The 21,566-nt window shown below is 43.1% G+C and overlaps 2 protein-coding genes and 1 pseudogene across 2 annotated transcripts in view; 1 reads left to right on the forward strand and 2 right to left on the reverse strand.

Annotated features, from left to right (window-relative positions):
* Positions 1-8,003, reverse strand: LOC123997601 (smad nuclear-interacting protein 1-like; the record flags this gene model as incomplete). Its single annotated transcript, XM_046302009.1, is given in 4 exon segments — positions 1-721; positions 1,189-1,805; positions 1,984-2,107; positions 7,700-8,003. Coding segments are annotated over 4 exon segments (1,188 nt in total). The 5' UTR covers positions 7,867-8,003.
* A 156-nt stretch (positions 8,004-8,159) lies between these two features.
* LOC123997281 lies at positions 8,160-9,726 on the forward strand (annotated as a pseudogene).
* Positions 9,727-11,858: 2,132 nt separating this feature from the next.
* The window catches only part of LOC123997600 (nucleolar GTP-binding protein 2-like), a 30,278-nt gene continuing 20,570 nt past the window's right edge, over positions 11,859-21,566 (reverse strand). Inside the window, exons 10-16 of the mRNA XM_046302008.1 lie at positions 19,179-19,283; positions 18,243-18,401; positions 15,851-15,958; positions 14,802-15,304; positions 14,223-14,299; positions 12,693-12,775; positions 11,859-12,524 (exon numbers count right to left, since the gene is read on the reverse strand). Of these exons, the coding sequence (XP_046157964.1) occupies positions 12,381-12,524; positions 12,693-12,775; positions 14,223-14,299; positions 14,802-15,304; positions 15,851-15,958; positions 18,243-18,401; positions 19,179-19,283 (1,179 nt within the window). The 3' untranslated portion in view covers positions 11,859-12,380. The remainder of the gene's footprint in view (positions 12,525-12,692; positions 12,776-14,222; positions 14,300-14,801; positions 15,305-15,850; positions 15,959-18,242; positions 18,402-19,178; positions 19,284-21,566) is intronic.

Consider the following 21,566-nt stretch of genomic DNA (forward strand, 5'->3'; position numbering starts at 1 on the left):
ATAGAGAGTACTGAGACCCGGTTACTGCAGGTTAAAGCAGGTTTTTATGACCACCAAATAGAGACCACACTGACTTCTACCACTTTTTTATTTATTTGTTCTGTTAACCCGGAAAGATGCTTAACCCAACATGCCATCATGTCAGGTCATTGTTCCATTCATGTTTTTAAAGAGATGATGGCCAACAGGTGGCAGGCATCGGTGAGAACATTATTTTCCCACAATAGACTTGATGGGATAATCTGTGGCACTGTCAGAAAACTTGAAAGAATGTGCATTTCCCCTTCCTTGTTTCCCCTGAGGTAAGCACATATTTATAAGTGACTGAATAGGTTTAACTAAGCAAAATCCTATTACTTTCAACAATCCAACCAATTAAAATCTGTGATTACTTCAAAGGAAAGTAGGATGGAAAAACGCAAGTAAACTATTCGAAAAGGCTCAGAGGTCTTGCATTTCCTCATCAAGGCCCTCGTCTAGGCCCTCGTCGTCTTCCTCCGCCCTGGCGTCCACCTCGGCCGTGTCGGAGAACTCATGCAGCAGGACGTACTCGCGGCTACTGAAGCCAAACTTGAGCACGTCCTTCTCCTTGAGCTCGTAGTAGCGCTGCGCCTCGATGCGCTGGTTGTTCAGGTAGGTGCCATTGCCCGAACCTAGGTCAATGATGTAGGGCTTCACCCGCCGCCCGCCAGTTCCATCAGAACGCGTGAACTCCACCAGCCTGGAAATCAGCAGACACAGAACTACATTACCCAAAGGTTGAAAATGTCCCAACCCAGAACTACATAGCCTAGAGCAGGCCTGTCCAGGCCTATCCAACACTGTTCCTGGAGAGCTACCGTCATGGAGGCTTGCGCTCCAACCCTAATCATCTGATTCTAGTTATTAGCTGGTTGATAAGCTGAATCAGGCTAGTTACAACTGGGGTTGAAACGAAAACCTACAGGTGGGCAGCTCTCCAGGAACAGGGTTGGAGAGTCCTGACCTGGAGATTGAAATCACATAAACCCAACAGAACTGCATTAACCACACGTTAAGTGTCAGACTTCAACAAAATGTTTGGAAATTATGTAAGAAGGGAAAATGTCATAATTTCAAAACATAGAGATGATTTTCGAAGGATCAGCAGCTAAAATAATGTCATCCCGAGGGCCTGATTTGAGCAACCAAATGATTGTCAGATCTCACCTGTACTGGAACACTGCGTGCTGTTTGGAGCAAGAGGGGTGGTCGATGGGGATATCAGCAATCTTCCTCTGCCGCCCCATCAGGTAGGCACTCTGCCTGTGGACGTACATGACCGGGAGCTGCTCATCGTTCTTGAAGGGGTACAGTCGCCACCTGCGCTTAGGGATGCGAGCCTCGGGGGGCTCGTTGTACTTGATCACTTCCCCCCTGAACGTGTTGGTATCTTCCGTGAGCGCGCCAGACAGTTCAAAGTTGGGCTTCTCTTTATCAACTGGGGGGCTGTCTTTGCCCTCGCCCCCCTCTTGGGTACCTTGTCCGAAAGCTTGCCCCTCACCGTTGTTCTCCTCAAACCGGTGCCGGTTGTCCCGTCGTTGATTGTCATGCTGCTGTCTCTCAGCCTGCTGCTCCTGGAAGGAGCGGGATTCGCGCTCTCTGGGCCTGTCCCCACCTCCACCCCGCTCTCTTTCAACCCGTTTTCTCTCCCTGGGTCTGTCAGATTCTCTGGGTCCGTCAGCCTGCTCCCACCTACTTCGCCGCACTGGTGGCTCTGAGGGCTCTGGTTTGTCATTGCGGTCACGCCTTCTACGGTCATCGGCACCGCGGTGGTCATCCTGCTCCTATAGGGGAGACAGTGGGACAGGAGATAGGGGAATTAGCCTGATTCCAGAGTCAAGTATGGGGTCAAAATTAGTTGGTAAAGTGTTACTATTTAAAGAAGATAATTGCTGCATTAAAATATTACATTAATGCATTTCCCCAATTGTTACATTTACTCATAAGTAGTGGCAGAATCACCCGCTTTATTTTGACATCGGCACTGCGGGGAGGGCTTCGGCTCCTGCCGGTGTTTTTGGGCGATCTGTCTCGTCTTCCCAACGCCCTTCTACCTGGCGAATGACCTTTTGTCCTGGGTGGCGATCTAGTCAATCAAATCAACAATTAAACGCTTTAAAACCAATAGTTGAGTAATTTAACACCAAGGCTAGCTAGCTACAACGGACAGCTCCTACTGGATTCTTCTCTGAGCGACATCTGACAAATAATTCGTAATACAGGGTTTGACATACAGGATGATCGCTGGCCTAGGGAGTCAATCATCCCTGTCAATGGCCTGCTTGGGCCAGTGAAAAAAATATATTGTAATAATGCTATTTTCAATCTGGGCTATATAATTGATGAAAAACAAATTCCCAAAGCTGTTACTTCTTTGTGTATATTATTTATTACACGCGTCGCACACACAGCCTTTGAGAGAAATATAATCTGTCGGGCAGAAAGAGGATGCAGCTCTCAACTGGTTGTCACATAGAGCAGCTCACAGAAGAACGACAGCAGTAGGGAAGACGTCTCAATTTATGATAACTACCAGAAAAAGCTAAGGCAACAAATGGGTATGCAAACCAGGTATTTAAAAAGTTTGGTCCGAAGATATGGTTAAATCCCTGCGATGCGTAATTCAGTCATCATCATTTGTTTGAATGGACATTTCTGAATACTTTCCTAAAAAAAAGTTTTAAAATTACAATTAGGACTGCTATGTAGATTAGAGGTCGACCGAATATGATTTTTCAACGCCGATACCAATTCCCGGAGGACCAAAAAAGCCGATACCGAAAAAAAAATGTATTTGTAATAATGACAATCGCAACAATACTGAATTAACACTTATTTTAACTTAATATAATACATCAATAAAATCAATTTAGCCTCAAGTAGATAATGAAACACGTTCAATTTGGTTTGAATAATGCAAAAACATTATGGAGAAGAATGTAAAAGTGCAATGTAAGAAAGCTAAGATCTAAGTTCCTTGCTCAGAACATGAGAACATTTGAAAGTTGGTGGTTCCTTTTAACATGGTCTTCAATATTTCAAGGTAAGCGGTTTTAGGTTGTAGTTAATATAGTATGTATAGGACTATTTCTCTATACCATTTGTATTTCATATACCTTTGACCATTGGATGTTCTTATAGGCAAAGTAGTATTGCCAGTGTAACAGTATAGCTTCCGTCCCTCTCCCCGCCCCTACCTGGGCTCGAACCAGGAACACATCTACAACAGCCACACTCGAAGCAGTGTTACCCATTGCTCCACAAAAGCCGAGACCCTTGCAGAGCAAGGGGAATAACTACTCCAAGTCTCAGAGCGAGTGACGTTTGAAACGCAATTAGTGCACACCCAGCTAACTAGCTATAGCCCTTTCACATCGGTTACACCAGCCATTAGGCTGATAGGCTTGAAGTCATAAACAGCGCTGTGCTTGCGAAGAGCTGCTGGCAAAACGCACAAAAGTGCTGTTTGAATTAATGTTTAAGAGCCTGCTGCTGCCTACCATCGCTCAGCCAGACTGCTCTATAAAATCACAGAACATAACACACAGAAATACGAGCCTTTGGTCATTAATATGGTCGAATCCGGAAACTATCCTTTCAAAAACAAAACATTTATTATTTCAGTGAAATACGGAACCGTTCGGTATTTTATCTAACAGGTGGCATCCCTAAGTCTAAATATTCTTGTTACAATGTTATGTCATAATTATGTAAAATTCTGGCAAATTAGTTCGCAATGAGCCAGGCTGCCAAAACTGTTGCATATACCCTGACTCTGCGTGCAATGAACGCAAGAGAAATGAAAATTTCACCTGGTTAATATTGCCTGCTAACCTGGATTTCTTTTAGCTAAATGTGCAGGTTTAAAAATATATACTTCTGTGTATTGATTTTAAGAAAGGCATTGGTGTTTACGGTTAGGTACAGTCGTCCAACGATTGTGCTATTTTTGCAAATGAGCTTTTGTTAAAATCACCCCCCCCCCCAGCGTTGCATTGATTATATGCAGGACACGCTAGATAAACAAGTAATATCATCAACCATGTGAAGTTATAACTAGTGATTATGATTGATTGTTTTTTTTTTTTAAAGATAAGTTAAATGCTAGCTAGCAACTTACCTTGGCTTCTACTGCATTCACATAACAGGCAGGCTCCTCGTGGAGTGCAATGAGAGGCAGGTGGTTTGGACATTGGACTAGTTAACTGTAAGGTTGCAAGATTGGATCCCCCAATTTGACAATGTGAAAATCTGTCGTTCTGCCCCTGAACAAGGCAGTTAACCCACCATTCCTAGGCCGTCATTGAAAATAAGAATGTGTTCTTAACTAACTTGACTAGGTAAATAAAGGTATAAAAAAGTTCACATTTTATATCGGCGCCCAAAAATACAGATTTACGATTGTTATGAAAACTTGAAATCGGCCCTAATTAATCGTCCATTGCGATTAATCGGTCGACCCCTAATATCTACCACAAATAGCTCGTACCTATGCACAATGACCTGGTACTCGCAGTACATATTGTCAAATAAAATAAAACTTATTCCTCACATGCGCCGAATACAACAGGTATTGTCAACCTTACCACGAATTGCTTACTTACAAGCCCTTAACCAACAATGCAGTTAAGAAAATATTTCCTAAATAAACTAAAGTATATATACACTGCTCAAAAAAATAAAGGGAACACTTAAATAACACAATGTAACTCCAAGTCAAATAAACTTCTGTGAAATCAAACTGTCCACTTAGGAAACAACACTGATTGACAATAAATTTCACATGCTGTTGTACGAATGGAATAGACAACAGGTGGAAATTAAAAGCATTTAGCAAGACACCCCCAATAAAGGAGTGGTTCTGCAGATGGGGACCACAGACCACTTCTCAGTTCCTATGCTTCCTGGCTGATGTTTTGGTCACTTTTGAATGCTGGCGGTGCTTTCACTCTAGTGGTAGCATGAGACGGAGTCTACAACCCACACAAGTGGCTCAGGTAGTGCAGCTCATCCAGGATGGCACATCAATGCAAGATGTGGCAAGAAGGTTTGCTGTGTCTGTCAGCGTAGTGTCCAGAGCATGGAGGCGCTACCAGGAGACAGGCCAGTACATCAGGAGACGTGGAGGAGGCCAACAACCCAACAGCAGGACCGCTACCTCCGCCTTTGTGCAAGGAGGAGCACTGCCAGAGCCATGCAAAATTACCTCCAGCAGGCCACAAATGTGCATGTGTCTGCTCAAACGGTCAGAAACAGACTCCATTATGGTGGTATGAGGGCCCATCGTCCACAGGTGGGGGTTGTGCTTACAGCCCAACACCGTGTAGGACATTTGGCATTTGCCAGAGAACACCAAGATTGGCAAATTCGCCACTGGCGCCCTGTGCTCTTCACAGATGAAAGCAGGTTCACACCGAGCACGTAACAGACGTGACAGAGTCTGGAGACGCCGTGGAGAACGTTCAGCTGCCTGCAACATCCTCCAGCATGACCGGTTTGGCGGTGGCTCAGTCATGGTGTGGGGTGGCATTTCTTTGGGGGGCCACACAGCCCTCCGTGTGCTCGCCAGAGGTAGCCCGACTACCATTAGGTATCGAGATGAGATCCTCAGACCCCTTGTGAGACCATACGCTGGTGTGGTTGGCCCTGGGCTCCTCCTAATGCAAGACAATGCTAGACCTCATGTGGCTGGAGTGTCAGCAGTTCCTGCAAGAGGAAGGCATTGATGCTATGGACTGGCCCGCCCGCTCCCCAGACTTGAATCCAATTGAGCACATCTGGGACATCATGTCTCGCTCCATCCACCAACGCCACGTTGCACCACAGACTGTCCAGGAGTTGGCGGTTGCTTTAGTCCAGGTCTGGGAGGAGATCCCCCAGGAGACCATCCGCCACCTCATCAGGAGCATGCCCAGGCATTGTAGGGAGGTCATACAGGCACGTGGAGGCCACACACACATTGTGACTTGTTTTAAGGACATTACATCAAAGTTGGATTAGCCTGTAGTGTGGTTTTCCACTTTAATTTTGAGTGTGACTCCAAATCCAGACCTCCATGGGTTGATACATTTGATTTCCATTGATAATTTGTGTGATTTTGTTGTCAGCACATTCCAACTATGTAAAGAAAAAAGTATTTAATAATATTTCATTCATTCAGATGTAAGATGTGTTATTTTAGTGTTCCCTTTCTTTTTTTGAGCAGTGTATATTATGTTAACAATATCAGATAACAAAAATTAGACTTTATACAGGGGGTGCAGGTGTACAGGTTAGTCAATGTGCAGGGGTACAGGTTAGTCAATGTGCAGGGGTACAGGTTAGTCAATGTGCAGGGGTACAGGTTAGTCAATGTGCAGGGGTACAGGTTAGTCAATGTGCAGGGGTACAGGTTAGTCAATGTGCAGGGGTACAGGTTAGTCAATGTGCAGGGGTACAGGTTAGTCAATGTGCAGGGGTACAGGTTAGTCAATGTGCAGGGGTACAGGTTAGTCAATGTGCAGGGGTACAGGTTAGTCAATGTGCAGGGGTACAGGTTAGTCAATGTGCAGGGGTACAGGGGTACAGGTTAGTCAATGTGCAGGGGTACAGGTTAGTCAATGTGCAGGGGTATAGGTTAGTCAATGTGCAGGGGTACAGGTTAGTCAATGTGCAGGGGTACAGGTTAGTCAATGTGCAGGGGTACAGGTTAGTCAATGTGCAGGGGTACAGGTTAGTCAATGTGCAGGGGTACAGGTTAGTCAATGTGCAGGGGTACAGGTTAGTCAATGGTAGCGCTATTCTATTTTATTCCTCCTTACCATTTCATTTTTAAACTCTGCATCAATGGAAAGGGCTCGTAAGCAAGCATTTCACGGTAAAGTCTCCAGTGTTTGTGACAGTTTTATTTGAATTCTAGCGAGCTCTCACTGTTTCCAGTCAACTAACATTAAATTAGACTTAGATAGCTAATTGAGGGGAAACTAGGCAGCATTCTGCTTTGACCCCACAGTTCAGTCATTTACTTTGCCCACTACCAACTCAGTTCACATGGTTGGTACAATCCTGACACAGTTTTAACGTTTAGAAACGTCAATAATCATCACTTCCCATACGTCTTCCAAAACATATATGGCAGTTATCCATCAGAGAAAAAAAAAACACTTAATCCAACCGTTTTGAAGATCCATTCGGCTATGGTAGCCTCCACCATATATAACTACACTTCCCGAGTTACGCTTACACACGGGTGTTGGGATGGAGTATGCTAGCTAGATAGCACAGGTGGTCGGTAGACTCGTCTTCCGTAAACAAGCACTTTAACATTGAGATATTTCAGTGTGGGAACACTAACCTTAACCTTATCAAGGCGTGTATCAATTTAACATTATTTTTTAAAATTATATAATACCAAAAATAAAGGTCCTTATACTTCCAAAGCCGCACCGCCAGCGACGTGTTCCAAAGATGCATTTGTCCAATGACTTGTGTAAAATGTAACAGAGTCATGATAAAGGGCTAATTGAGGACTGACGTTAACGTTCCAAGACTAACTCATAACAATGGCGCCTGCTGGTTAGCTAAATGGTTAACTAGTTGCTATTATTGATATTGTGTAAAATCATGGACTTGCAACCGCACTGTGTAATTTGTGCTCGCTAACTACAATACCATACACCCATGAAATCAGGCTAGCTACCTGCTCGTTCGTCTCCTCTGTGGCGGTGGGCTTGGGCTGCCGTTGGACCCCGAACTCGAGTGGCGTGATCTCTGGGGCCTAGCAGGGCTCAGTTTCTCTTGTTTGATTTTCGGTTTTGAGTGTCGCACAGGGGATTTCACTCTTTTATGTCGTCTCTCTTTATCCATTATGAAACTCAACCAATAGTTGTTAATCGACTAAATAAAAGGCACAGCGAATACATATGTATAAAACGTGAACAACAAACTCCACTGCAACGCTGACAAAGTTTTCCTATTGTGCGCAAGGAAACGTGTTTCCACTTCCGGTAGAATGCTTTTTATATTTTTCACCGTGGCTATGGACTACAACACCTTAGTTCCGTTGTAATATTGCAGACCTATTCTATCATATTTACAATGAGGTAATGCACCTACAGATTATAATTAAATGTACTTAATTTGCCTGAAACAACTAAATCATGCATTCGAGCCGCTCGGAGAGGTTAGTGAGTCGCGCATGGAATTAAGTTGCCATGGTAAAAAAAATAAAGAGTTATCAATTCACATTTCAACAACACATACATACATCCATTGAGACATTACTTGCTACAACAAACCACGTTTTTTTTGTAGTAATCAAAGTATCACAATGATTCCTCCAGCTGATTCTCTGCTGAAATATGACAACCCAGTCTTGGTGAGCAGAAACATAAAATAAGTCACCAAAGGTAGAGTAATAATATAATAATATATGCCATTTAGCAGACGCTTTTAACGTTAACAAAACGTGTTTCATGCTGGCTGCGAACGTTACTTACAGTAGCTGCAGGTAGCTAAATGTATCCATATAGTGGTATCTAACATACATTATTACATCCACAGGCATTATTTTGACATCAATATCATGCCAATGTTCCTAGTGAGCGGTGAGAGATGTCAAACAATTGTCTTTGCTTTTTTTCAACATCAAATTGGCTGAAGATGGATATTCTTCGAATCTCAATGAGTACTGCAAATTCAGGCACAGCCTCAAAGTGGCCCCACAACAGCCTGCCATGACTGGACCTGTGTCACCTCCACCCAAACCCAAGACCCCCTCAGCCTATGCCAACAAACCGAGGAGATCCTCAATGCCATCCTACCACCCCGGTATGACATGACACGCACACATCTTTAACACCCGTCTCCCTATTTTTTTCCCCCTTAGGGAAATTAACCAATATTCCCAGTTTTGTAAAACCTGAAATCTGGTAACCCTGTGTTAATCTCAGCTGTACCACTGTTACAGTGAATGTATGAAGACCAACCAGCTGTGGGTGCAGCAGGGGTCTAGCACGCTGTGTACCCGCATGGATGTGGTGCACCTATAGAATCAGCTGGACCTGAAGCTGCAGCAGACAGGCCAGGGAGACTGGCATCTGCCCAGTCCTCAGGGAGCTCTACTCCCGGTGCTTCGGTAAGGAGAGAGAGGAAGGAAAGATGAGGTGCATGGATGGTAGTAATATTGGAAAAGTGTGTTTTCAAAAGCCGGGCCAGTTTCCAAGAGGACCTAAATTAGGCTAGCATAAACCCGGTCCTGAACTAAAAGGCAATTTCAGTGGGTTTAATCTGTGTCCGAGTTGATCTGATTGGTTAAAATATCAAATTAGTGAAAACAAATATCAGAATTAGGCTGCCTGTCGAAATCCAGCCCATGACGTCAGAGAACTCATCTTTTAGCACTTCATCTTACAGATAAAGCTAAAGATAATGCTATGCCATTGAATGATTAAAAACCTTTTACCCCAAAGTGAATTTGATTTGCATCTACTTGTGTAGATCTCCGATGTGTAGAACGAGAAGCGGGACCTAGAGAGACAGGTTAATGAGCAGAAGGCCAAGACTGAGGCCATTGAGAAGAGGGAGACAGAGAAGGCAGGTGGAGAAGAAACACACAGAGGAGATTTAGTTCCTGAAGAGAACCAACCAGCAGCTCAAGGTAAAGGCACCCAGTCACCATCCCTGTGCAGTCTTGCCAACTCCTGTGGGCATTGTCGCGCCAAATAAGGCAGGATTTTCCTAACTCCTAGAAAGTTTTTGGAATGAAATCAATCAATTTATGTAATTTAAAATATACTTCACAAAAATAAACGCAACATCAAAAGTATTGGTACCAGCTGAAATAAATTATCCCAGAAACTTTCCACACACAAAAAGCTTATTTCTCAATATTGTGCACAAATTTGTTTACATCCCTGTTAGTGAGCATTTCTCCTTTGCCAAGATAATCTATCCACCTGACAGGTGTGACATATCAAAAAGATGATTAAACAGCATCATTGCACAGGTGCACCTAGTGCTGGGGACAATAAAACAAACTCGAAAATGTGCAGTTTTGTCACACAACACAATGCCACAGATGTCAACATTTTTGAGAGAATGTGCAATTGGCATGCTGACTGCAAGAATGTCCACCAGAGCTGTTGCCAAATAATTTTATGTAGATTGCTCTACCATAAGCTACCTCCGTCATTTTAGAGAATTTGGCAGTACGTCGAACCGGCCTCACAACTGCAGGCCACGTGTAACCACACCAGCCCAGGACCTCCACATTTGGCTTCTTCACCTGCGGGATCTTCTGAAACCAGCAAACCAGACAGTTTATGAAACTGTGGGTTTGCACAACTGAAGAATTTTTGCACAAACGGTCAGCTTATCTGCATGCTTGTTGACCTCACCAGTGTCTTGACCTGACTGCAGTTCAGCGTCGTAACGAACTTCAGTGGGCAAATGCTCACCTATGATGGGCACTGGCACGCTGAAGAAGGGTGCGCTTCACAGATTAATCCCAGTTTCAACTGTATCTGTGACGAACAGATGCATATCTGTTTTCCCAGTCATGTGAAATCCATAGATTAGGGCCTAATGAATTTATTTGAATTGACGGATTTCCTTATATGGACTATAACTCTGTAAATATTTGAAATTGTTACATATTGCGTTTATACTTTCGTTCAGTGCCTTCAGGAAGTATTCAGAACCCTGGACTTTCCATTTTATTAGGTTACAACTTTATTCTAAAATATTTATTTCCCATCAATCTACATAAGTATTCATGACAAAGAAAACAGGTTTTTAGAAATGTTTGCTAAATTATATTTAAAAAAAAAACATTTACGTAAGTATTCAGGCCCCTTACTCAGTACTTTGTTGCAGCACCTTTGGCAGCGATTACAGCCTCGAGTCTTCTTGGTTGACACCACAAGCTTGGCACACCTGTATTTGGAGTTTCTCCCATCCTTCTCTGCAGATCCTGTCAAGCTGTCTCAGGTTTGATGGGGACCGTTGCTGCACAGCTATTTTCAGGTCTCTCTAGAGATGTTCGATCAGGTTCAAGTCCGGTCCCTCAAGGACATTGAGTCTGGTTTGGCATTCGCCAAACCCAGGTTTGTCTGTTGAAGCGTGATTCAACACTCCAGAGAACACGTTTCCACTGCTTGAGAGTCCAATGGCGGCAAGCTTTACACCACTCCAGCCAACGCTTGGCACTTTTTGTGTGCAGCTGCTCGGCCATGGAAAACCCATTTTATGAAGCTCCCGATGAACAGTTCTTGTGCTGACATTGCTTCCAGAGGCAGTTTGGAACTCGGTAGGGAGTTCCAAACTACACGCGTCAGCCCCGTTCTGTGAGCGTGTATCCTACCACTTAGCGGCTGAGCCGTTGTTGCTCCTAGACGTTTCTACTTCACAATAACCACACTTACAGTTGGCCGTGGCAACTCTAGCAGGGCAGAAATCTGACAAACTGATTTCTTGGAAAGGTGGCATCCTATGACAGTGCCACATTGAAAGTCACTGAGCTCTGGCAGTAGAATGCCCTTACTGAAATGTTTGTATGGAGATTGCATGGCTGCGTACTCAAATTTATACACCTGTCAGCAACAGGTATAGCTGAATACACTCATTTGAAGGGGTGTCCACATACTTGTGTATAATTGATAGATATTTAACATTTCAATTTCTTCTCCTTTACAGGCCCAGCTGGAAGGGTTCATTGCCCCAAAAAAGTGACCCCTTCATTCCACAAGTGATCTATAACTGGCAGATTTCAGATCGTCCAACACAGCATTATTTAATAAGTCTACTTCATAACCATAAAGCATTGCATTACTATAGCGGAATAAATAAAACAATTCTAATCATTTGTTCATATTCTTTATTTTATGGTATGACATGTATATTTGGAGAAAAATTGTGTCACTTTTTTTTCCAAAAGTAATGTACATAACCTGGGTGCCAGTGTGTTTCTGCTCTCTAGCCAACTCCTTATGGAATTGTCATGCCAAATTTGACAGTTCCATAAGGAGTTAGCAAAATAATGAAAACAGACTGGCATCCAGGCTATGCAGTACAAATATACTTTTTTTGGATGACAGACTCATCCTTTCACTTCGCAGTGAAACTCCTTATGAGTTTAAGTAATAGTTTGACGCAACATTGATCGTTGTCACTTCGTTGAAGGTCACTCAGGATTAGGTTAAGGTGTCAAGCGAGTAGGTTCATCAAAATCTAATTCACTCAATGCAACCTAACCCAAATTACTTTCCATCAAGATGCCAAGGGTAGGTACCAAGACAACTTAAAACAAGTCATTACAATGACAGGGTCATTAAAATAAATATTTATTAGAAATGACCCAATTTGGTGTCTCGAACCCCAGACTAGCGCTTTGATCTCTTGGCTTTCTTGCCCTCGCTGGGCGCCGTAGGCATCTTTCTGTTCTTGTTCTTGTTCTTGACGTTGTGTGTTTCGTAATAGCGCGTTCCAACTTTCTTCACCTTCTGAGCACGATCCGCTGCTCTCCTCTGCGTGGGGGGGGGGGGAACAAATGAGGGAGATTTAAGCTTAAGAAGGAACAGGGCCGTCATTCCATTAACAATAGCGGTAGGGGAGTGGCTTTCCATCAGAGGCATCCAGTCAAGATGGATGGGCCTGTTTGATGTCAAACAGCAGGGTAAGTGAACATGCAGTACCTGCTTGGATGTTAAACTTCTGTGTGGACGCGTGGGCTCCTCTGCCTCCTCGGTTTTCCTCTTCTTGCCGACCTGTGTTACGGCTGAGGAACAAAAAGGTTGGCAAGTAAGTGGATGACCCGTAGGCATGGAATTACTAAAACACTTAATAGGACATTCCCATTGGGGTGGCAGGCAGCCTAGTGGTTAGAGCGTTGGGCCAGTAACCAAAAGGATCGAATCCCCGAGCTGACATGGTAAAAATCTGTCGTTCTGCCCCTGAGCAAGGCAGTTAACCCATTGTTCCCCGGGCGCCGAATACGTGGATTTCAATTTAAGGCAGCCCCTCTGATTCAGAGGCGATGGGTTAAATGTATAAGACATTTCAGTTAACCTGTTGAGTGTAGGTGGCAGTATTTTGATGTAAGAATGAAAAAAGTACCCAAATGAAACTGCCTATTTCTCAGGCCCAGAAACTAGAATATGCATATAATTGTCAGATTAGGATTGAAAACACTCGTAAAGTTTCCAAAACTGTCAAAATATTGTCTGTGAGTATAACATTAACATGTTTCTAAGAACTTTACAGATACTATTTGGAATTTGTCTGCCCCGTCGTGACCTGCACGAGCCTGGATTTCTGAACAAAACGCACCAACCAAATGGAGGTATTTTGGATATAAAAATAATCTTTATCGAACAAAAGAAACAATTATTGTGTAACTGGGAGTCTCGTGAGTGCAAACATCTGAAGATCAAAGGTAAGTGATTCATTTTATTGCTTTTCTGACTTTCGTGACCAATCTACTTTGCTGCTAGCTATTTAATGTTTTGTCTGCTGAGAGAGATGTCCTAACAAAAGCTTGGATAGCTTTTTGTTGTAAAGCTTTTTTTAAATCTGACACACCAGGTGTTTTGCTATATTGCACTTGTGATTTCATGAAAATGAAATATTTTTAGTAATTTAATTTGAATTTGGCGCTCTGCAATTCAGCGGATGTTGACGAAAATGATCCCGCTAAAGGGATCGGTGCGTCAAGAAGTTAAGGGCATTCAGTTGTACAACTGACTAGGTATCCCCCTTTATATGGTTTGATTGCTTGTTTGGTGGTCAGTTTAACAGTGGTCTTTGGCCAAATACCTACTTTATTTATACATTTTATCTGCTGCCATCCATGAAGACTTGTGTAAAGGAAGGTGCATATTTTGCGAGAAGGCCCTTTTATTCTTTGATGGAATACATTTCATGGGAAAATAAATCCCATGACTGACACTAAAGTTGATCTCAGATCGAATGTCTGGAGGGAAGTTAACCTCCCCTTTCATGTAACAAAAGAGTAATGAGCATCATGGTTTTAGGGTAAAGAGGATAATTTTGGAAATGTATTAAACTGCAAGTTTGACCAATTCCAGTCCTTTTCAATTTGAAATATATATATTTTTTAAATCCATACGACAGAAATCCGTCAGTGATAGAACTTTAACCACTGCATTTGGGATGTCAGGTAAAAGGAAGGAAAATCACAATTAAATTGAAATTGAAGTTGTTACCTTTAGGTTGTGGGTTATTCCCCGCCTGCTTCACTTTCATGTCTGTGAGCACTTTGTCAGAAAGTGCCTTTGGAATCCTGTACAAAAAAAGAAAAGTAGAGACGTCACATAACCTCATTACTCCCTACACATCCAGACGGTTTAGTCCAGTTGTTATTCGCTGAGCCGATAATGGAAAGCAAATTGGCCGCAGACGATTCTTATTTGACGTTGTTGAGCGAGGGGGCGTGAGCTGAAGTTCTCCAGCGAGAGAGACGGTAGGTGAGTGCGCGGAACAAATCAACAAATGATAAACCCCATCGATCAGACAGAACAGTATGAGCAGCTGCCAATCATGTGTCACCTCAAAGGACCCAGGCACCCTTCATCTCTCTATGGCTTCGTCCCAAATGGCATCCTATTTCCTGCACAGAGCACTATTTTTGTAGTACACTATATAGGGAATAGGGTGCCACTTGGGACAGAGCTATGTCCGTCTTTTGGACAAGCTCTGGGGTTGATGGGAGCTTAATTAAGCACATATTCAAAACAAGACTGAAATGATAAGTGGTGGGGAGAACTGAGAAGAGTAAGGCACACCGGATGGCGGAGAAGCGCTTGAGTCTGGCCCGGTCCAGGAACTGCTTGTACTTCGCAATCTTCCCGTCCAGCTCGCGGATCGTCTCACGAGAACTCTTTTTTTCCTCCACCTTGGCAGGCTGACCGGCTGGGGTGGTGGCAGCGGCCTCAACGTCACCGGCTGCTGTCTCCCCATCCCCCTTCTCTTCCTCTCCATTTCCCTCTTCCTCGCTATCCTTCTCCACGTCCGAGCCGGACAGGTCAGAGAAAGCGAGGTCGTCTGTCTGCACGGGTGCCAGGTCTTCGTCGTTGAACTCGGGCGCCACGTTGATCTTGCCGAAATTCTGCCGGACATTGGAGAGGATCTTCTGCACCTGCTCATGTTTGTGTTTCTGCTGTTGCTGGGCCTCCTGCTCGGCCGACATTGCAGCCACCATCTCCTTGCACTGCTCCTCTGTTGCTCCTTCTTCCTGTACACACTCTGTAGCTTCTGGTGCCCTCTCCACTGGCAGTTTATCCTTGCCCTGAAAACAACACACCAGTCAGTACAGTTTTCATAATCATGGCTACGTTTCGATTCACCTGAAGTGGGCACTTGCAGTTATTCGCGTGGATTTAAAAATGGAAACTACCTTCAGCCAATGCTTACACCAATCCAATTAAATCCACAATCGGGAGTGTGTGAAAGTGCACACTTCAGGAGAAAGGTAGAGAATCGGGATGCATGCAGACCATGTGTACATTTCAGAGTGGACAATCTTGTTGCTCAGCTGAGATGACCACAACGGAAATAAGACTTTGGGTTTTAGCCTAAATCATTTTAATGCATGCATTGTTGTCCGGGCTGGAGCAGCTTTATATCCATTTTTACTTGTCAAATAAATCAAAGAAAAAGAAAAGTCAATGTGACCATGCATGCACTCTTGGCAAGTCCTGTGATGATATTTTACATTTAGCCAGAGGGTGGCAGACTATAACTAGAATATGTGCTAACATTACTGTTGGGAATGTCTCTTTGTTTTTGTATGCGAGACAGAGGGTTTTATTTCAGCCGTTCGTCCACCCCTCACCTCATGCTCTTCCTCACAGCCAGGGGGTTTTACGAAGAAGGGGATGCGTCCTCTCTGCCAGTCGTTCAGCACCATTTTGGAGACACAGGTAAGGTCTGGCTCACCCCCCTGCAACAGATCATGCATTTGGGAAACATGAGAAGAAAATAAAGTAGGAATAAATGGAGCATCCTTATACAGACCTTGTGCCACTTGGATTGATGAGTTCCAAATAAGCTTTAGGGTCGAGTGTAGAATATCAAACTGATTAAAATAAAGGCCCATACAAAAACAGTATGTTTAGGGAAGATAATTTTTACCACTGACCTATAGCTTCTCAAATACACAAAGATAAATCCTGAACATACACCTTTCAGGACTAATATACAGTGCCTTGCGAAAGTATTCGGCCCCCTTGAACTTTGCGACCTTTTGCCACATTTCAGGCTTCAAACAAAGATATAAAACTGTATTTTTTTGTGAAGAATCAACAACAAGTGGGACACAATCATGAAGTGGAACAACATTTATTGGAAACTTTTTTAACAAATCAAAAACTGAAAAAAATTGGCTGTGCAAAATTATTCAGCCCCCTTAAGTTAATACTTTGTAGCGCCACCTTTTGCTGCGATTACAGCTGTAAGTCGCTTGGGGTATGTCTGTCAGTTTTGCACATCGATAGACTGAATTGTTTTCCCCATTCCTCCTTGCAAAACAGCTCGAGCTCAGTGAGGTTGGATGGAGAGCATTTGTGAACAGCAGTTTTCAGTTCTTTCCACAGATTCTCGATTGGATTCAGGTCTGGACTTTGACTTGGCCATTCTAACACCTGGATATGTTTATTTTTGAACCATTCCATTGTAGATTTTGCTTTATGTTTTGGATCATTGTCTTGTTGGAAGACAAATATCCATCCCAGTCTCAGGTCTTTTGCAGACTCCATCAGGTTTTCTTACAGAATGGTCCTGTATTTGGCTCCATCCATCTTCCCATCAATTTTAACCATCTTCCCTGTCCCTGCTGAAGAAAAGCAGGCCCAAACCATGATGCTGCCACCACCATGTTTGACAGTGGGAAAGGTGTGTTCAGGGTGATGAGCTGTGTTGCTTTTACGTCAAACATAACGTTTTGCATTGTTGCCAAAAAGTTCAATTTTGGTTTCATCTGACCAGAGCACCTTCTTCCACATGTTTGGTGTGTCTCCCAGGTGGCTTGTGGCAAACTTTAAACAACACTTTTTATGGATATCTTTAAGAAATGGCTTTCTTCTTGCCACTCTTCCATAAAGGCCAGATTTGTGCAATATACGACTGATTGTTGTCCTATGGACAGAGTCTCCCACCTCAGCTGTAGATCTCTGCAGTTCATCCAGAGTGATCATGGGCCTCTTGGCTGCATCTCTGATCAGTCTACTCCTTGTATGAGCTGAAAGTTTAGAGGGACGGCCAGGTCTTGGTAGATTTGCAGTGGTCTGATACTCCTTCCATTTCAATATTATCGCTTGCACAGTGCTCCTTGGGATGTTTAAAGCTTGGGAAATCTTTTTGTATCCAAATCCGGCTTTAAACCTCTTCACAACAGTATCTCGGACCTGCCTGGTGTGTTCCTTGTTCTTCATGATGCTCTCTGCGCTTTTAACGGACCTCTGAGACTATCACAGAGCAGGTGCATTTATACGGAGACTTGATTACACACAGGCGGATTGTATTTATCATCATTAGTCATTTAGGTCAGCATTGGATCATTCAGAGATCCTCACTGAACTTCTGGAGAGAGTTTGCTGCACTGAAAGTAAAGGGGCTGAATAATTTTGCACGCCCAATTTTTCAGTTTTTGATTTGTTAAAAAAGTTCGAAATATCCAATAAATGTCGTTCCACTTCATGATTGTGTCCCACTTGTTGTTGATTCTTCACAAAAAAATACAGTTTTATATCTTTATGTTTGAAGCCTGAAATGTGGCAAAAGGTCAAAGTTCAAGGGGTCGAATACTTTCGCAAGGCACTGTATATTGTGACACTCAAATTCCATTGACCACAAAGATTTATAAAGCCAATTCAGACAGATGAAAGATGGTCAGAAATGAAGACAAGCAGCCCAGTCAATGTAGCCTGGTGGTCTCAGATCTGTGCTGTCTTGCCAATGGTCATTAGCATGCCAAATGACAACCATAGGGGTTGGCTATGAAGCATAAACAGATCTGGAGTGACCAACAGCCTACAGTCAATGACCCTGGACTGTGACTCCAGCCCCCTTTGATACACTCCAGGGAGATGTTAATTAAGTACCAAACAAGAGACAACTGTTTGGAACAGGGAGGGACTATCTGGGATTGTCCAATAAGAAACACTTTTTGTTTTCCATTAAAATGTTTTGCTACGGTGTGCGTCAATTAATATGACCCAGGCCCTGACCTTGTGGAGCTTGCCCATGCGCATCGCCAGTTTCTCCAGGAAGTCCTCTGGGGAGCTCCAGGTGGGGATGCGGTACGTCTTCTGGATGTACTCTGGTTTGGCCCGCTCTAGCACCGCCGGGATATGCTCCTCCGGGTTACGGATCTTCTCCACTTGCACCTGGGAAACAGCAGTGAAGCGTACAATGATACACTTGTTAGGTTAGAAATGGTACAGGTTTAGACATGGAAGTATACAAAATTATCAGTGAGGAAGTTAGACACACAAATATCATACCCCCAAAACATGCGAACCTAATTTTTGGGAGGGGAGGGGGGTATGCTATTTGTTCGTCTAACATTCTCACCCATCATTATTCACTATTCATTAAGGACTATCTGTAATCATGGTAGCATCCACATTAATATACAAGTGTTCGGAAACATTCTATTCACCATTAAAGTGACACCAAAATGATACATTATTTACCATTAATTTCTATCGGGCACAAAATAATCTGAAACAAACAGCAAATGCATCCAACAAGTTTGGCGTCACAAGCTTGACGAAATCATTGCATGCTAGGAATATAGGACCAAATACTAAACTTTTGACTATTTTAATACAGAAGTGAATTTGTCCAAATATTTTTGTTCCCCTAAAATGGGGGGGGGGGGGGGGGGGGGGGGGACCAGGCACAAAAAGTACATTTCCAAACAGTTTACCCAGCATGGATGAAAATACCCTCGAATTAAAGCCGACCGTCTGCACTTTAACCATTTCAAATCCAATGTGCTGGACTACAGAGCCAAAACAAACCATTTTCCACCATCCCAATACTTTGAACACACACACACACACACACAACCCTGCCTACTCAAATAAAATATAATAAATCGATTTCCACAAAACAAATACAACCATATAGATTATTGATGGAGAAAAATAAAAACATACCACTCCTTTCAACACGATGTCGCTCTCACTGTCTTCAGAGGGGTAAACGACACCGGGGCAGTCGATGAGGAAGATGCGTCGCATCAGAGTGATGTACTGCCACACCTGGAAGAAGAGACCGGGCCCAAGATCAGCTAAGTAACAGGATCTAATGATTTTATACTTGGAGCCTATTCACAACTTTTCAACCTGTTTGGGACAATCACATTGAATAATGTAACAGAAAAAAAGACCCTAGTGCATCAACATAAACAAAACAGATCTTTAAAAAAGAGGACAGACAATTCAGAGCGCACCACAGAACTGTCCACATGTACTTTGTCAGCAAAAAGGTCAGTAGGACTAGCGAACACCAAAAGCACTAGCTTATGTCAATCGACTATCCCCCATAGTACAAAAGTTGAACTATTGTTTTCGGTGCAAGAAATAAATATTACTCAACTGTTCAATTAGCGGGAAAACACCATTTCCAAAAGTGACCACAAATGCGATTATGCATATAATGCTTTTATTGAATCTTGTCTTTGCTTTTATTAAATCTTGTCTTTACATATACTAAATCAAATGCGTGAAATTTGTTTCGATTTAGAATTGACTATTTCCATGCACCCATCTCAAAACGGGGGTAGGTGGAAAAAAATACACGTCATCTATGCTTGAATAGCAAATGGAAGACGCTTTTCCCCGTGGTTTATTTTCATGCCAGCCAGGTAGGCTATACTCCTGTTGCAAAGTCAAGCAATGTGCTTAATATTAGGAGAGTTGAGAAACTAATATAGTAGGCCTAGCCTATAGAAAACTGATGGGATGCTCTTTTAATAGAAGCGATCACACTGTTTTCTCACACAATTACATAGCCTATAGAAATGTTGCGCAACATGAGCTCTCATGAAGTGTTCGATTAGATTTTTGATCACATTTGCATCGATATCAGAGTGAATAGAGGGGACAATAGAGTGCTCAGTACCTGGCAGTTTGGCAGGCTACTAATGATCATCAGCAGCATCAGAGCTTGGAAAAGCCTAATTACCGTGGCTAAACGGTCACACAGAATTTGACTGCCTTCATGACTCGTGACCGCTGGTGTGGCGGTAATACGGTCAACGTAACAGCTCTAAATCAGGGCTACCACTGCCATGTCGTCAGCAAACTTAATGTGTTGAGCCCTGCCTGGCCACTCAGTTGTGGGTGAACAGGGAGTACAGGAGCACACACCCAGAGAGCCCCCATGTTGAGGGTCAGAGAGGCAGATGTGTTGTTTCCTACCCTACTACCTGGGGGGCGACCATCTAATTTAGGTCTGATTTAGGTTGTTTATCTACTTGCCCAGAGTCAGAAGAACTCATGAATACCATTTTTATATGGCAGCGTGCAGTTTGGAGATTGAAGTTCGCTTAGCGCAATTGCTGGAAATCTCCCGGTACAGTAGCCAGCTCCTCTCAAAAGCAGGGAAATAGACCTAACTACACCAAAACTGGGTGGTCGGTCATTTATAGTCTTACAAATCTATCTATATCTATCTATATATATATATATATATATATATATACACACACACACACACACACACACACATTTGTTAATTTCAATGATAATCATATGAAATGAGTTTCTATCCACTTCCTCATTCTCTGACCAGTTGTTGCATAGAGATCGCAATGTTGTATTGGTCTCAATGGCGCTGCCTGTGTGCTTACAGACGCCATAATGGGACAGAAAACATTACTAGCCTTATAAAGCTTGTTAGCTAGCTAGCTCTGATCTAGCTCTCAAACTCTAGGCGGCATTATGTGTAATGTAATGGAACAGCGTCATGATTAAGGGCTTGCTCTGGTCCAACATTAGTTAAGCCAAATCTCTGAAATTCAAAGACATTCAAAGTTCCTTCATAGAAGCCACTCCTCTGTAGGTATACTTCTGTAGACCTAATTCAGATAATGCATGTCATAAGAACAAGATTCCCAATTTCAGTCGCATACCGCACCCTACACTACACTTGTCTGTCCAATGCATGTGCATAGCCTGCCTGCTCCATAGCAAGCGGTTCTATCCATTGGTTAAGTAATTTAATGTTGAGGTAAATGGAAAAAAAGTATTGATTTCAGGAGGTTTGAAAAGGAACAAAACAATTGGAAAATAATTTCAGTTCCAACCCCTGGTAAGAAGGTCTATTCCCCTGCTTTTGAGAGGAGCTGGCTACTGTACTGAGAATCACATTTCTTTTTCTCTTCTGCCTGAAAACCAATACTCATATCCCAATTTGGACGACGGAAATATTTGACAAGCTTTTTTTTTATACACAGAAACACAAACACATTGCACATCCATTCAAACAACCGGGGCGAGAGAGAGCGAGGAGGGCCAGCCCAATGCTGAACAACCTTGTTT

This window comes from Oncorhynchus gorbuscha, linkage group LG15 (genome assembly GCF_021184085.1).
Source record: "Oncorhynchus gorbuscha isolate QuinsamMale2020 ecotype Even-year linkage group LG15, OgorEven_v1.0, whole genome shotgun sequence".
NCBI classification, from domain to species: Eukaryota; Metazoa; Chordata; class Actinopteri; order Salmoniformes; family Salmonidae; genus Oncorhynchus; species Oncorhynchus gorbuscha.